The following is a 16505-nucleotide window of genomic DNA, read 5'->3' as shown; positions in this document are numbered from 1 at the left end:
GGGATAAAACTTACCCCTCATGGGTTCATACTCATTCCAGCCAGAAAAATGCATCATGCCCTTTGGAGCACTGAAAATTTGCCTTCAGCAGGCAAAGGCAAGCTCGTAACACTAGTTTCTGTTTGATTTTGTTGAACTTGATAGAATGAGCACTTGTGAGAACAAACGATAACCAAGATTCCTGTGGAGATCCCCTGATGAGTTATATTCTGTTTCCTCAGATTTTTTGTTTTATTCATAGAGCAGGAAGGAAATGAAGTGTGAATGACATAATCATAGAACAGAATCATAGAATCATGTAGGTTTGAAAAGACCTTTAAAATCATAAAGTCCAACCGTAAACCTAACACAACCAAGTCCACCAATAAACCATGGCCTTAAGCACCACGTCTACACATCTTTTAAATACCTCCAGGGATGGTGACTAAACCGATTCCCTGAGCAGCCTGTTCCAATGCTGGATACCCCTTTTGGGGAAGAAAGTTTTCCTAATATCCAGTCTAAACCTTCCCTCGCACAACTGGAGACCATTTCCTCTCATCCTATTGCTTGTTACTTGGGAGAAGAGACTGACACTCTCCTCACTACCTCCTTTTAGGTAGTTGTAGAGAGCAATAAGGTCTCCCTTGAGCCTCGTGTTCTCCAATATGCTCCAGCACATCAAAGTCTTTCTTGGAATAAGGGGCTGATAATGCAGTAGCTCATGGAGTGGCAGCCTTCTGAACCCAAGGGACAAGGTAGATCTGGTACTGTGATCAACATAGTCCTGGACATAGAAAGTGAAATGTGTCCTACTGACAGTCTGTCATTTTCCCTGTTGGTGGTAGGAAGGGAAGGGACACATATAGGTATGTAAGTGCAAATTGCTAGAAGAAGCTGTAACATGACTATCAACTGATAAGCTGGAATTTGCTTGTACTTTGTAAATAAAGCTTCTTCCCAGTTACTTGAGACTGAAAAGAACAAGCTTGACATTGATGCTGTGTAGGGGAACAGAATTATTTAATGAAGAAAGTCTTGTGAGCGTACTGATGGTTACTCTCAGGGTATGGCTGAGCTCACTTCCTTGTGTTATGCTGTATTCCTTTGTGAAGGCAGTCCTGAATAAATGGTAGGCTAAAGAGAATAGGTGGAGGCAACACGGCTGGAGAACAGTTCTCTGCCACACCATTGTTTCATTTCTCTTCTGGTTTCACACAGTAGCAGTTAGAGACACCTGATAGAAGTAACACAATTGTAATTCAAGCAGCAAAGCAAGATTCTCTATAGAAAACTTTTCCCCACACTTGGCAATTTGACTGAATCTCTCGTCAGTGATAATTAAACAACAAATACACAGTTCAGGACTCCTGGGAATGTGCATCAACTCAGTCTTGGCTGCCTCCTGAGAAGACAACCTTGAAGCTACTTTCAGCACCAGTTTGATTTGCTGCTGTTTTCTGTAATCTGCAGTTATAGTTTATTATCCTATCTCCACTACATGTGTTAGGAAGCAGTCCTGTAGTAATGCAGTACTCAGGTATGGCTGAGGCTCCAGCACAGAATTGCTCTGATATTTTAGAGTTTTCCTTCAAAATATAATGGGTAAGGAGGTGCCAGTCCCCTGTTAGTACTGATCATTGGCAACTATAATTTACTTTTCTTGCCCATCTATGTGAAATACATGTGAGTTCAATAGGCAGAGGACAGATCATGTTTGCACCCTCTCTGCTGGTGAGCTCAACTTGTGCTGCTGCTTATTGTAGGTGCTGCTAACATACCTGGTGGGAAGAACGCCTTGTCAACTCTGGAATCTGCTGTCATCCATCACTCTGCTGGAGCCCCATCAATGCAAGTCAGCCTTCATGGGATGAAACGCAACGTGTCGGATCTGCGGCTGCAGCTACATCAGATGAAGCAGCTACAGGTATGCTTATCTGGGTAATTGTCAGCAAATGCCCTTTTCCTCCCTCCTTCTCTCTCCCTCTCCTCTGCTCCCCCGCATGTACGAGTGATTCTCACTAGCAGAATTCTAAGCAAAGAGGAGACCCATGTATTACAGACGCAAAAGTGTATTCTACTATAGCGTATACCACTTACATAGTCCTAAAAGTATAAGAATTAGTTCAGTTTAGCTACTGCTGCTCAGATATTGATAAAAAAAAAAATCTTCCTTTCTGGCTTTGCTTGATGACTCTAGACATTAAACAGTATTTATATTACCATAATAGCAAGTCTGTGATTACAGTTTGGACACTGCTATGTTATATGCTGTATAAACATGTTGGAAGAGCCATGTTCCTGCTCCATGCTGTTTACTATTGAGACAGTTTTAAAGTTCCTGAATAAACAGCTTTGATGTCAGGAAACCCAAATGTAGCTAAGGATCAGTAGATATGCATTAAGCCAGAGCTTGAGTCCTGTATTTACAGAACCCAGAAGAATAGCCAACTTAAGCAGCAAGGATAAAAGATATTTCAAAAGTTGCTGCAAAGGTTTTATATATTTGAATATAAGTAAGGTTGTGCCTTACTTATATTCAGATTTTACCAGTATCTTCCTAATACACATCAACCTTTCAAAATCTGCAAGAAACAATAAGAACAATGATGAGTTAACCAAAATGTTCTGCTGACATGTACCATCATGCTGCAAATGTAAATATATGCTGTTCATGTTAGACACTGTGAAAATAAGCATTTGCAGCTGTACAGGTCTTCAGCCCTTAACTTAATTGGAAATTGAATAGCTCAGAAGATGCAGAAGGAGGTAAAGCAATTTCTTGTAAGACAAAGTGAACAGCAGGGGAAACTAATACTCTGCCAGTATTTCTTGCCTGGAAAGTGACATCACATGTTTGGTATTGTAGGGCTGCTGCTACTGCTATTACAACCAGGTGGTTTTGAAGATGGGAATGGTACTGTGTGAATCTCCTTTGATTTGCTGATTAGTTTTCTAACAGAATAATGATAATACACGTCAGAATTCAGAACACATTTTGCCATCGCTTCTTTAACTAAAGGAAATCAAACTATGAGCCACTTATAGGGCAAGGGAGCAGAAGGGTGAGGTAAACATCAGAGTAAGGAAAATGTGGCCAAGACTGAAGATGCTGGGACAAGGTCCTGCTTTCAGTTTTCTGGTAACGAAGAGGTGGCTAAAGGCATTTAGAGCAAACAGTTGTGTCAGCGAGGTGACCTCTGCCTGTGATACAACACCCATGTGTTTACATTTTCAGCTTATAATGAGTATGTTCCTATAGCAAATGCATCTTTTAAAAGCTGTTCTCAGCAGTGCTGCCTACGTGCCAGCCATCATGGTCCCCATCTAATTTCAAGACTCTGGTTTGGGATCTCTACCCTGGCACTTTATGTGTGAGTGCATATTCTCATGCATTTGTGCTGCAAACCACTGCAGCCCCTCTGTCCTTCTGTAACCCCATGTGCCAAATGCAGAGGTATCTCAGACACCTGGCCACCAGCTGTGCTTCCACAGCATGTGGCTTCCTAAAGTGGGATGGAGGTCGCAGTGCTGGGCTGGAGGCAGTGCACATTGTACTCACAGGGCCCACTCACCAAGGAGGTGGCATTTCCCCAGCTGCAACTTGGCTCCAGGGCCTGCCTGGGTTGGTAACCTTGCTTTTGATCAGATATAGCATTATAGCACAGACAAGTGAAAAAACTTGTACCGTCTACGTAAATCAATGCTGCCAAGGAAGTACTGAGAAGGAAGAAAGGACGTATCCCGAGTGTGTTAATTAACTCTGGCTGGCTTCCCTTATTTCAGAAATGATAGCAAATTTGGTGCATCATGCCAGTAGGAAGTGGGCAGATTTGTGAGAGCTGGATGGAAGAACCTGTAGCTCAAGGGAAACCTTAGTATATTACTATAAATTACACTCCTGAAAGTGAGTTTTTGTCATGGCTTTCCTGAAATGGTGGAATTATTTTGAAGAGAGCTCCCAGTTTGTAGTGCAGTAAGTGAAACAGCTGGTATTTTAGACTGAAGAGTGAGGAGATATCACACTTCTAATGAAAAGATTTTGTGCTGTGTTTTTGGAAAATAATTTGAAGTAAAAGAGAAAAGTATTTTTCTGTTTTTCTGGGTTGTTTGCATACTATGTGCGACTACTTCATATTTTTCACTTTCACTGTTTCTACTGGGTTGGCAGTCAGTTTGTCCCTGTTTGTGTGAATTTTTCATACACTGACAGACTAAAAGAAACACTTCCGAAGAACTTAGAGATGATTGCACAGGCAAAAAATTTGCAAGATAACTAAGAAACAAGGACAGGACATAAAACTATATTTAATACTCCCTGTGGTTCAATTTTCGCTTGATGTTACCACTTTAAGTTCTTACTCATTTGCTTAACAGAATCAGAGAAACACAGGGTGGAAAACACCCGTTCATTCCTGTAGCCTTTGTCTGTTCTGGCAAAACCCCGTTTTGAACTATATGCAGCAGCAATTGATTCACATGTATTGATTCACATACCAGTTGGGTGTGTATGTTACCAGATGCAACCAAACAGTTAAGACTGTTTTATTCTGTGGTTGGATTTTCACCAGGGATTCTTAAAGACGTTTGCATTGTGGCTGTTGCTAGAGGTTACATATGCTTCTGGCTACTTCACTACCATGTTCCTTAAGTGCTCTCATTTTCAGAGATACTCAAGAAAGACTAGTTTCATGGTGCCATGGAGATTTTCTCATTGCCAGAGATAAGCTATTACCCAGCCTATGTCCCGAATGCATTTGTTGTTGGTAAGACAGGAGTCCATGAGGAGTTCAGTGGGGTTGTTCATTCTGCACTCCCAGACAATGAGAACACTTAGTGGCAGGTTTGAACCAAAGCTTAGAGCTCATGTTTATGGTATAGATTATTAGCTTATGTGTATGTTGGATGCTATTTTTGTTTATTCCTTCCTTTCCTTAATTGAACACATTTTAAGGGAAAGCAGTTAGACATGATTAAGGTTCAGCATTTGGAATGTGTATACATGCATGCCTTTTCTTCACTTAATGTATTATTTGCAGGGAAATGAGTGCTATGAAAAGGATGGAAAATATAATAACAGTACTGTCATGAATGGTATATGATACTCGGTTTCACAGGTGTAACTTTGAATTAGAAATTCAAATATGTTTTGAGCTGTATTATAGAATTGGTGAGACTTCATTTAATCTGTGTATGGTAACAAACTTAGGAGTTAGATAAACAGATTCTACAGAGATCTTGAGCTGCAGGCAGTCAGTCCCAGTTTGTGGCTGTGTGCTGTAGTGTGTGGGGAGGTGGGTGCCTCTCCCAGCAGGACAGGTCCTGCTCCCACTGGACAGGTCATACTTGTCTCCTAATAAGAAGCGAGGCTGTGAACGAATATTTGATTTCCCAGTTTCAGGTCTCATAAATAATATCTGGTTCAAAGTCATCTAAACTGGTTCAGATTATTCTTGAAGTGGGTGCCAGAGGCAGTGCTGGGGTACTTGTGAGAGAGCAGTAATAGATAATGGCTGAAGCAGTAGACAAAGAAGAGGGACAAGGTAGGCATCTGGAGGGATTGGTGAGGCTGGGAGTGAGAGCCAAGGGTTATGAATGTAGAGGAAGATGCTAGAAATCTAAATAAGCATGTGACATTTCTTTCTGTTTGATTGCTGCTTGCAGTTACAAGTCAAGTTAACTCTAATTAGCAGAAATTGCCATTTGGTGGTAACAGGAAAGCCTGTATTGCTTTTCCTTACTTTTGGGCACTTGACTTTGGAACTTGACTGTTTCAACGAAGTCTCTTTTCAAGTATGAAGGTCTAAGGTTGTTTATTTGGTTTGTTTTTAAGCAAAGTTACAGTACAAAAAGTTCTACTCTGTAGAACCAGAATAACTTTGACAGATCCGTAAAACTTCTTCCACTTGTGGTGGTAGAGTGACTAGTAGAGGTGGTCTGAGGGCCAAATGGGGTGCGCCCTTTGCCAGTGGGTGTGAGATCTGGTACCTGCTGGCAGAAGATAGGTAAGAATCAAGTTCAGTTCCAGAATGTGGAGTTTAATGTGGCCAGAGACTGCCTCTTATTCCTCAGCCAGCTCTTCCCCTCTGCTTCTGCCTTATGTTTGCCCTGGTTTTATGTTGTCCTTTGGCTGGTGACTCTGCCCTGCTTAAACCCACAATTACTCCTCTGGTTCCTTCTCTTCTGTCTCTGTAACCATCTGTACTTCTTCCTTCTCATCTTCTTCTGTCCCTGGTCCCCAAGCATGAATAAAACCAGGTTTTCCAGAATTAGCCAAGTGTTGCATGAATTTTCATAGAAATGGCAAAAACATCTCTGTGATTCCAAGATGAGTCATTTCCCAGACTTCAAGAGCTCACTCCAGACATTGAGGTTTGGGAGTCCTCATCATACAAGCTTTCTGAAATGTTGCAGAGCTTTATTTTTATTCCCTAACCTTGTATTCAGAAATGGATGAACTTTTGTGACTGAAACGTTTTAATACTGTTCAAGCACTGCATAAATGGAAGTGACAAGCACCTTAGCTGTAGATGTCACTACAGTAAATAAATATGGATCCCCTATATACCTTCATAATAGGGTGAAAAGAATGGTACCTGCAATTGCCTAACCTCAGATACTCACGTATACTTAATTTTGGTATTACTGTGTGTCACTGTTACTAGCTGAGGAACATAAAGACTAACATTCTGGACATCTGAGACTTAAGTCTGGCTCCTTCTCACTGACCTTCTCACTGACCTCAGATCAGTTGTTTCACATATCCCAAGTCACTTCCCAGTGTCAAATTTCCCACTTTTTAAAGAGCTGTGAACTAACTGTATGACTGAAGTGTTACATGCTCATTCACTCATTCATTCATTCATTCATTCATTTATGAATTCCTTCTTGAAAATATGGCGCAGTGAAAGAGATGTGTGTCTCAGCTGTGCTGGCCCTGCTGTAAGAGGTTTTAATTTATCAAATCCAAACATTAATCCCATAGAGGGGAAAAATACACATATGCACTGTCTTCAAAAGAATCCAGTCTGGTATAAAGCAGCTGACAGTGTTTATAAATCTGTGCTGTTTCAAATGTTTTCCAGCTTATTTTTTTTTTCCCTAACAGCTAACACTTATCTTCAGCAGAGTTTTGAGCCAACACCTCCTGCTTGTCGCAGCTCAGCCCCACTCCTACACTTCAGTGAAGTGTCACTCTACCTCTCATTGCACGTGTGTTGCTGGAGAAGGCAGACTCAGACACAAGGACTGAATTGTTGGGAGGGGAGAGTTGAGCTTGTTCCTCCAATTCCCATGCTGATTGGAGAGAATGACCTGGACAAAGGCTTTTTTCTTTTTTTCTTTCTCTTTTTTCTTTTTTTTTTCCTCTGAATCCCATGAATTCTCTTAAATCAGCTTAAAAAGAAGTCACTTTGCATTATACTGTCATGTAGGTAACCCATTTTAGTGATTCTTCCTGTTAGGCAGTGGTTTTACTTTGCTTGTTATATGTAGTTTGGCTGTTAAGCCGGGATGTTCAGAAGACAGCTGACAGTTCAATTGCTGGTTTTAGAACTGGAACTTCATCTCCCAGTTGACACAGGTGTTTTTTAAAAACTTACAGCATGAGATGGCTGCTGGGTTGACAGAGTTGTGCTGCCTGTATCCTAAAGCTCTGACTAGATGGAGCCCTGCTTATCACACTTTGGTTTGTGTGAGTGGGGGGTACAGCTTCTCTAGGGCTACCCACAAAAGCATACAGTCTAGTTTGTTTTTTAGCTGTGTTTTCCTCTGCAAACTTAATATCAGTAAGAAAATCAATGCTTTAGGTACTTAATATAAGGCTAAGTTAGGGAAGAAGGTGTGACTTTTACAGTTCTCAGGAAAATGACCGTATTATGAAGAGGGTTTTTTGGTGGGTGCAGGAGGTTTTATGTATTGCAGATGAGGTGTATGTCTGTACTGAATTACACCGGATGGCACAATCCTTCCTCTGCCACTTGAGAGACTGAAAAATTCCATTCTGACAACAGCAGTACGTTCCAGCCTTGAAATTAATGTGTGGGATTATCCGCTAGGCACGTATGGGCAGTGCGATGCACAGGCTTACGAGATACACACACAGAGTGGAAGTCAGGCTTCCGGCATTCTCGTAAGTCATGATTGATTCTTGATTCATGCTGGACCAAGCAGACTAAAGGGCTCACAAACCTTGCAGAAGTTCTGTACCTAAGCTGGTGTACTGATCCAATCATCTTTTGTTGATCAGTTTGCAACTTGAAGTTAGTTATATACATTAGAAGTTAGACATATACATTAGAAGTTAATCAGATTTAGGCTTTTCTCACCTCCAACACTGCCCCATGGAATAATGTTTGTAAGTAAAGAGGGAAATAAGAAGGTAAAAACTCTCTCTCACACAGTAGGGTTGTGTTTATCCCAAACTATTTCCACATCTGCAGTGTATTCTGTTGCCAGGGATGTCAGTCAAGCAGGAAAAATTGAAGTTGATTTCTTTTGTGCAACAGCTGCAGAACCAGGAGATGCTGAGGGCAATGGTGAAGAAAGCAGAGATGGAAATCAATGGCAAAATGATTGAAACTGTGAAGAGGCTTGAAGATCCTGTGCAGCGACAGCGCAACCTGGTGGAACAAGAAAGACAGAAATACCTCAACGAGGAAGAAAAGATAGTAAAGAAGTTATGGTGGGTTGAGAAAACTCTTACAATTTGTTGCTTTTGCCTGGCTCTGTTTTTCCATAAAGTAGTAACTTTCACCACTGTCTTCACTGAAACTGCACCCACATACACAGTTTTTAGATGTGTTTCCTTGCACTCATGTTGACTGTAAAACTTGGTCTGTGTTGTACAATCGCTGGTCCTGCCTGGGAGTCCTTAACACAGCCACTAGGTAAGTCCTACCTGTTGAAACCTCCTCAGAAGTCTCCTATAAAGGGGGGTATAAGGACCATGACTGCCTCTGTCTTCTGAAATCCCCTGCTCTAGCTCTCACCTTCAGCTTTATGTATATTATGCTTTAGGGAAGGAGGGAGGAATTTCCTCAAGAACAAATGGCTGCAAAAGAAGGTAATGAGTTTGGCTTTAAGTATGAAAATCAGGTTTCAATAGTAAGTACTTTGACTGTTACAAAGAAGAGGTAGGGGAAGCTCATAAATAGGGGATTTAAGTTTAGTTGCAGTCAGCAGTGCCAGTCTCCATCTAAAATTTACTTACTGGGATTTCCATACACTTAATTTTAGATAAAAATACTTTTATTTGTTGTTTTGTAAAGGCTCTTGATTCCTGTGTATGTCATTTGTAAGACGTTTTCCCCAAAAATTTTGGTCTGCCAAGCCTGATGGGATCCAGTTGTTTGGTTTAGTCCATGTTCAGAGTCAGCAGGAGGCAAGATGAAGCTGAAATCAATAAGCAATTTAACTAGTTCTAACACTTACATTTGGAAGATGCTGTATAACTAATTATTTCTCATTACTGAGTGTAGTTCACATCTGAAGAATTCCTCCATAATAGAGAGAAACTTTCTAGTCAGTTTCTTACTGGAAATGATAAGGGTACAGTTCTTGACAGCTAAGGAGTGTAAATCTTTCCTGTTGATCAATGTGTTGTCAGATTAATAAGATTTGTAATAAAAATGATGCATCTGTAAAGACGAAGTAGACTGTTACTAAGGGAGTCTGTTTTCTGTGAAGAGAAGTTGAATGTGCTGTAACAGTCCGTGCTAGTGTATATAATCCTCTCATCTAATTTGAAGTCTTAAATAACATTGTGTTATAGTCTTTAGTAATTACCCTCCTGTTCATCATGTTATTCCTGTGTACCTCATTGCTTAGCTTCTAGATTGTTTGTTCTCTGTGGAAAGAACAATTTGTGTGATGACTGTTTATAGCATTGCCCTCGTAAAATGGATACTGAGTTAGGTCAAGTGCACATGGCAATAGTTGTTACAGCTGTTCATTTAGGATATGACTTTGATTGCAATATGGTTCTGGTTTATCAGTGTTTGGAATTTTTTCTGTTTGCAGAGTTTCTGGTGCTTCTGTGTAGCTTCATTTGTTAATGTTACAGGGAAACATCTTCCTTAGATCATTCATGGGCTGTAAATGTTAGTTCAACCCTTTGGACACATGCTAGAAATAAACATAAAATCACACAAAAAAAAAAATCATCAGTGGTGTCCAACAAGGTTTCTTTGTCATATATTTGCACGTTTGCAGGATCAGAGCCCAGTGTCACATCTGACAACAACTGACAGTATCAGTTCAGCAGCTGATGGCTGTTAATAATGAACAGCATACACCACAAAATTAAACATCAAATGTCACTGAGAAAGATTAACATTCTATATAGGCACTTTTCATTTAAGCTGATCCCAGTGCAGATATATAAACAAATGCAAAGCAACAGGGCAAAAAATGGACCATTGCTTAGAATTTCAACTGTTGCTCTCTTGACCTTTTCTAAATCATGCAGCTTCAGTTGACTGGCCTCATGCAAGACAGGACAGCCTAAGGATTTCTGCAGTACTTACTAAAGTGTGTTTACTGCTCTGAAATGATAAATCTCATCTTTAAAAGTTCTCCTTTCTGCTATTCTGAAGATTATGGCTGGGAAATAAAGAAATAAGAATAGTGGTGGTTTCATGTTGTAAACAGCAGAAGTGTCAGTGTACATTTCAGAGCAAGTTTTCTGTGGAGAACCATTTGTGGTAGTGTCTACAGAAGTGTGTCCATGTGTGTCACAGCTGTAGCAGGATTACAGTTCAGAGATACCTAATGAAATCTAGGTAACGTAGTTACACATAGTGCTTATGCATTCTTGTAACCGTGAAATAAACCGGGTAGTTTTTCTCCATTTAGTAGTTCGATTCAACATTAGAGATGTCATATAATGCTTTTGGTGTCGTAGATGCTAGCCTTAAAATCTACCTGACCAAGGACAGATGATGATACAACACATTGGCTAATGAAGTATTTATGTTGCGATGAGCAGGTATGACTATAGATTGTAGGTTATTGTAAGCACTTTAGTAGAGGGGGGTTTATAAGCACAGCAATTTAAATTATAGCCACAGCCAATCTGTCTAATTGCATATGTTCCATACGAAGTTACAGTTTATATTTTGTTAGGAAAAGTATCAGACTTTTTAATAAGAGTAACTGTAAAATAATACCTCAGTAAAAGCAAACCCCTACTTAGTGTGCTGGAGAGCCGCTACTAGCAGATACTTGGGAAAAGATGTAAGAACATGGCTCAGAGTGCATCTGCTTGCTTTTAATGACTTGCAGCTCAGGGATTTTCCAAGTGAGAGACGATATCTTCATATACAAAGCCTCTACATGGATTGTTTACTTTCCACGAACTTATGCATTTTAAAAAATTTATGTAAGCTTTGTTGTCTACAGCGTCTAGGCGGAATGAATTCTATAGAGTAATCTTTTTCTTGGGTAGAAAGAGTCTCTTTTTGTTTGTTTTTGAATCTTTCATCTGTCAATCAATCCCAAACTCTTAAATCAGGCACAGCAGAATATTCACTCTCACCATGCTGGTCATGATGTTATAGAAGCTCCCCCACTCCTTTTCCACTCTCTTTTCCCCCACTCGTGCCTTTTTCAGCCTAAAAAGTCATAGCCTGCTTAGTTACTCCCTGTTGTAGAAGCCTTTCTATAAATTTTGCCCTTTCTAACTCTAGGGCATGTCTGTAAGATGGGGATAGGGAGAGCAGAGCCTGCAACAGCTATATTGGACATGGACACACCATGACTTCATGCAATGGCCTCCCTGTCCTGTTCCACATAAGCTTTCCATTACAAATCCAACATCTTACTCACAAAGGGTGATTATTAGTTCAAAGTTCATTACTGTGTATAATAACTTAGGATTTGGGGAGCTTGTTGGTTTTATGTGGGGCTGGGTTTGGTTTTATTTCTCCTAATGAGCATTACTTTACTTTTCTTAAGAGTTAATTTAATCTTTGGCTTTTTCCTGGTCAATTACTATCCGATGGTCCATCTGCAGCCTTCTGCAGTCACCTTGCATTTTTATTCCACTGAATAATGTAATACTCTTTTGAGATTTTTTTACTATACTATTCATCTTTTTTTCTAAATAATTTATAATATGTTGAAAAGCACCATCCATAGGACAAATCCCTATGGAACTCACCAGCAAACTACATTCACTGAGTAAGCTGTTCACTGATCCCTTCCCTTTACTTCCAGTATTTCATCCGTGAGAGAATTTTTATCTTGTCCCATGGCAACTTTGTTTTCTTGAAAGCTTTTGCTCAGATACCTTGCTGAAAGCCTTTGGGGCTATAGCTTGTCCCTATGCTCTTGTTTCCTTGTGGATTTGTGAGACTTACTTTTGCTTTACACAAATCACATTAATTACTCCAGAACACAACATATTTATCCATTGGGCCACTAATTCTTTCCTGTTTATTCTTTATTTGGTATCTATCAATTACACCAGTCTAGATGTCAGTCTCACCAGGGTACAGTTCCCTGGATAGTCCCATCTCCTTTTAAAAATGTATTTGTATCATCCCTGACACTTTCCACTATTCCGATGCCAAAGCAATTTTAATCAAGAATTTAGATGCTTAATATTAATAGTTCAAATGTTTCACCCTCGAGCTACTATTGAACTCCAGGGCACATACCATCTGGCCTTGGTGATTTGTTACTATTAATTTTGTCAGTTTGTTTTATAACCTGTTCTACTGATACTGCAATCTGAGACAGATCCTCTGATGCTTTTTTGCCTAAAGAAAGATCACAGCATAAGAGTTTGCCTTGGCTCTGCTGGGTATAACACAGATGCAGAAATATCATTCATCTTGTATTAGCCTTCTGAAACTGCATTAATGTGAGTTTCTTGTTAATTGGGTTTGCTTAGTCCAATCTATAAAGCCAAATTGCTTCCCCAGTGATGGAAAAGAATTGCTGGAGACTGCTGCTTCAGCTTCTGAAGGCTGAAGTTTCTTTTTCCTTGCAGTTAACCACAGGAGGCGGTGTAATATGTTATCCCCTGAGTAATTTCAGTATCAGTTGTCTTGTTTGATAGTATCACTGTATGGAATTCAAGGGGCTTTATGATGACCTTTCTGTTTCTGTTCAAATAACAAAGGGGAAAGAAAGCCCTTGTCAGCTACCTGAAAGTCTTCCCTTTATCTCTATATATCCAACAATCAGAAACCTACTAAAACATCGTAACATTGTTCTGTGTGTGTTCCTTTTTCTTCCTTCCATCCATGAGCAAATTTAAGCTTCTGCCCTTATCTTTTTGGTTTCCTGGAGTGTCTACGCCTGTATAGCAAAGGCAAACACAGAGACAGCAATCTGCATCATCGCAGCTTCTTCCACTAGAAAAAATACCCTGAGAAACGTTCCCTTGCTGCCATCGTGTGGTCCATTGGATTGTTTCCTGCAAGTATGCTTGTGCTGCAAGTATGCTAGTACGGCAAGTATGCTAGTGGAAATGCTGACTCCCTCAGCTTCCCTCTCTAGTGGAAGGTGTGCCTGCCCATGGCAGGGGGGTTGGAACTTGAGTGAAGGTCCCTTCCAACCCAAACCATTCTATGAATCTATGATCCTTTTAAGGTATTTGCATGGATGTTTATATAGTTGCACATAATGCATTTCAGGAGTTTTTTTAGAAATTTTTAAGTTTCTGTGTGGGAACTCCAGCTAAAGCAATGTGTCTGAACTTTAAATGGAAAAAAAGTGGCTCCCCTAAACAAAAATAAAGTTTATGTTTCTGAAGGATTGTGAAAATTTACATAAATATGGAAGCATGGAAAAAATATTGGGAAAGGTGATGAGGAAGCACCAGATGAAGTTGGAGGAAGGATGGGACAGCACTGGTTGGAAAAAGATGTTTGAAGTGATTAATTCTTAAATTCAAATGCTGAGTGAGAACTGCACACAACGTACAATTGCTGTTTCAGTCTGCCTGTTCTTGGTAACAGGACCCTGTATCCTGTCTAAGAGGACCCTGCAGATAAACAAGGTTGTGTCAAGGGGCCATTAGTGCCAGGTTTGGGGTTCTTACTTCTGTTGGGCATTCCCTTGCATGTCAACAGCAATGAGAAAATGCCAGGTGCAAACCGGTACTGGATGGTAGTGGTAGAGTGTGTCTGTACCCTTCCAGGATTTGCATCCCCAGAGGTCTGGCTGCTAGATGTGTTTCACCACACCCCCTGCCCTTTATAGCACAGCTCCCTTAAGGTCAATATGCACTGCACATCTTCAGCCTATCAGAGAAATCAATCAGTCAGCTTGTTCCTATTCTGTGAGTGTCCAACATCTTTATTTCCCCTCTTGGTACCCTGCTGTTTTTTCAGCCTGTGGTGTCAGATTTAAAGATGCCATAGTTGAGGTTTCTGGATTAGTTTAGTTCATTCATTTACATATATTTGACTGTAATGTGAAAACCCTGCTTGCATTTCATGTCCACTTTTTTTGTTTTGCCAGTGAGCTGGAGGCATTTGTTGAGGACCTGAAGAAGGACTCCAGTGCTTCCAGCAAGGCAGTTACACTGAAAGATGTTGAAGATGGAGCCTTTCTTTTGCGTCAAGTGGGAGAAGCTGTTGCCACCCTGAAAGGTATGTACTTCTCCTTTTTACTTTTGGTTCTTTTCTTTTAACCACAGTGGCTGAGAACAGTTTTTTTGCCTTTGATCTGGGAGCATTAACTCACTTCCAGAAAGATACAAAGTGGGAATTAAGGAGCTTGTTGTGTGGCCCCTGTAGAGAGGAAGGCATTCAACTATTTGACATTTACCCCATCATGTATTTGTCCCAGGGCTTTTATCATTTCCTCTTGAGCTTCACAGGTGTTATCTTTGCAGGAGAGTTCCCAACATTGCAGAATAAAATGCGCGCAATCCTCCGGATTGAGGTAGAAGCCGTGAGGTTCCTAAAGGAAGAACCACACAAGCTTGACAGCTTGCTGAAACGTGTGCGCAGCATGACCGATATCCTCACCATGCTCAGGAGGTGAGATGGGATTTTTGTTTTGGCTTTTTCCTTCCTCAAAGCTAAAGGATTTCCTCAAGCAGTGCTAAAACAGATTCTGGGCTTGGGTTCTCCCCCTCTTATCAGGCAATTTCCTTGTCGTATTTCATAGACTCTTTCTAGAACCCCCTCAAGGGAAATCAAACTAGTCTTTCTTGTGCTCCGTGCAGTGGTTCTGTTCTGACCAAGAGGCCCAGTCATCAAGATCTTATGATTTTCAGTCATAACTAGCTCCCTCTGAACTCAGGACTTCCAGATTTGCGAAGTACCTGGATGGGAAAGCTTGCAGAGTGGCATCAGTCCCCTGTGTGAGCTAATTAACTGTAGGCTGTCACTGCAATCGAAATTAACATAGATATTCCCTGAGACTGAAACATGCATCCCCAAAAATGTAAGAAACAAAACAGGAAAAGATTCTACGGGGATAAAGGTATCCTAAACCTTCTGAAAGAAATAAATAGTTTTCAATATGCTTTTGAATTCATGCAAATTCTTTATTCTGTTCTTTGCAAGGTATGCATCAAAGTCAAAATATTAGATAACATTTGTGACCAGTAAAGCCAGTGTTTAGCTATGTTTGTCGGAATATATGAGCAACAAATGACTGCTGATTTGTATGAAGCGATAGGCATTGGATTAATTTAGTACTCGAAACCAGTGGATCAAGCCAAACTGTCTGTGGTGATGGTCGCAATTTTACTTCAATTACAAGAAAATGTAACTCAAAAGCATTATTCTAAGGAATGTGGGATTGTCATTGTTTCCATATATCCTGGAGCATATGTAAAATGGATTTGCCAGTACTGGCAGATGGATAAAATGGTTTATGTAACAGGTCTTACAAGAGCCATCATTTATTTTTCTGTGTAGATAAACATCTATATCCTTTCATATTAGTTTCCTTTTCTTAAAAATTACTGCAGTTATTTCCTGTCTCACCCTGTTTGGAAAAAAGAAAACAATGCAGTAAGTTATGCATGTGAAAGCTTTACCAAAAGTAATTTTTTTTTTGCAGTGAAATTATGTCTTAAGCCTCATAAAGTCTGTTTCAGTAATGGAAAAACTGATGGCATCTGTTGGCTAGCTATGATCTGAAGCTCAGTCATTTCACAGCTAGCTGCCAGAAATAGTTGACTACAACCTCAGCTCATCCTACCAAAAACTCTTGACAGACAAGACCTTCATGAGGTATCATTTGAAGGCTTTGCTTTGGCATTTAGCAGACTGCTACCTCATGTTCTACTTTCTGTGCTAATGGTCCAGGAGCATGTTGTTAGCTATATGCAGCATATAAACTTTAAGTCACCTGACTTCAATTATCCCTCTAAAATAACCCACTGTAATTCATGGTTTGGTCAAAACGTGCTAGTACATCCATGAAGGCTTGTAAACATTTCAAAAGGCACAAACATCCTAATTAGAGTGGCCTCTTTAAAACTCTGAGTCCCTGACTGAGAGAAAGCTGTAGAATCGCACAACCGAGAGGATCAGGAAGAAAACCCACCATTTGGA

General features: G+C 40.3%; 1 protein-coding gene across 19 annotated transcripts in view; it reads left to right on the top strand.

The window, feature by feature from the left end:
• The window catches only part of KIAA1217 (KIAA1217 ortholog), a 371859-nt gene that overhangs the window by 335938 nt on the left and 19416 nt on the right, over positions 1–16505 (top strand). For all 19 annotated transcript variants that reach the window (XR_009725177.1, XM_061351553.1, XM_061351543.1 and 16 more), the window contains 4 exons: positions 1746–1906; positions 8487–8662; positions 14452–14582; positions 14828–14975. Coding sequence is in view for 18 of the 19 variants with exons in the window: in XM_061351553.1 (XP_061207537.1) it covers positions 1746–1906; positions 8487–8662; positions 14452–14582; positions 14828–14975 (616 nt within the window). In the remaining variant the exon portion in view is untranslated. The remainder of the gene's footprint in view (positions 1–1745; positions 1907–8486; positions 8663–14451; positions 14583–14827; positions 14976–16505) is intronic.

Source organism: Neopsephotus bourkii, unplaced genomic scaffold (assembly GCF_033783945.1).
Source record: "Neopsephotus bourkii isolate Nb327-2 ecotype Australia unplaced genomic scaffold, CSIRO-AGI_Nbou_v1 NB_53, whole genome shotgun sequence".
Classification (NCBI taxonomy): domain Eukaryota; kingdom Metazoa; phylum Chordata; class Aves; order Psittaciformes; family Psittacidae; genus Neopsephotus; species Neopsephotus bourkii.
The sequence above is the reverse complement of the archived record's forward strand: the minus strand, read 5'-3'. Positions and strand labels throughout refer to the sequence as shown.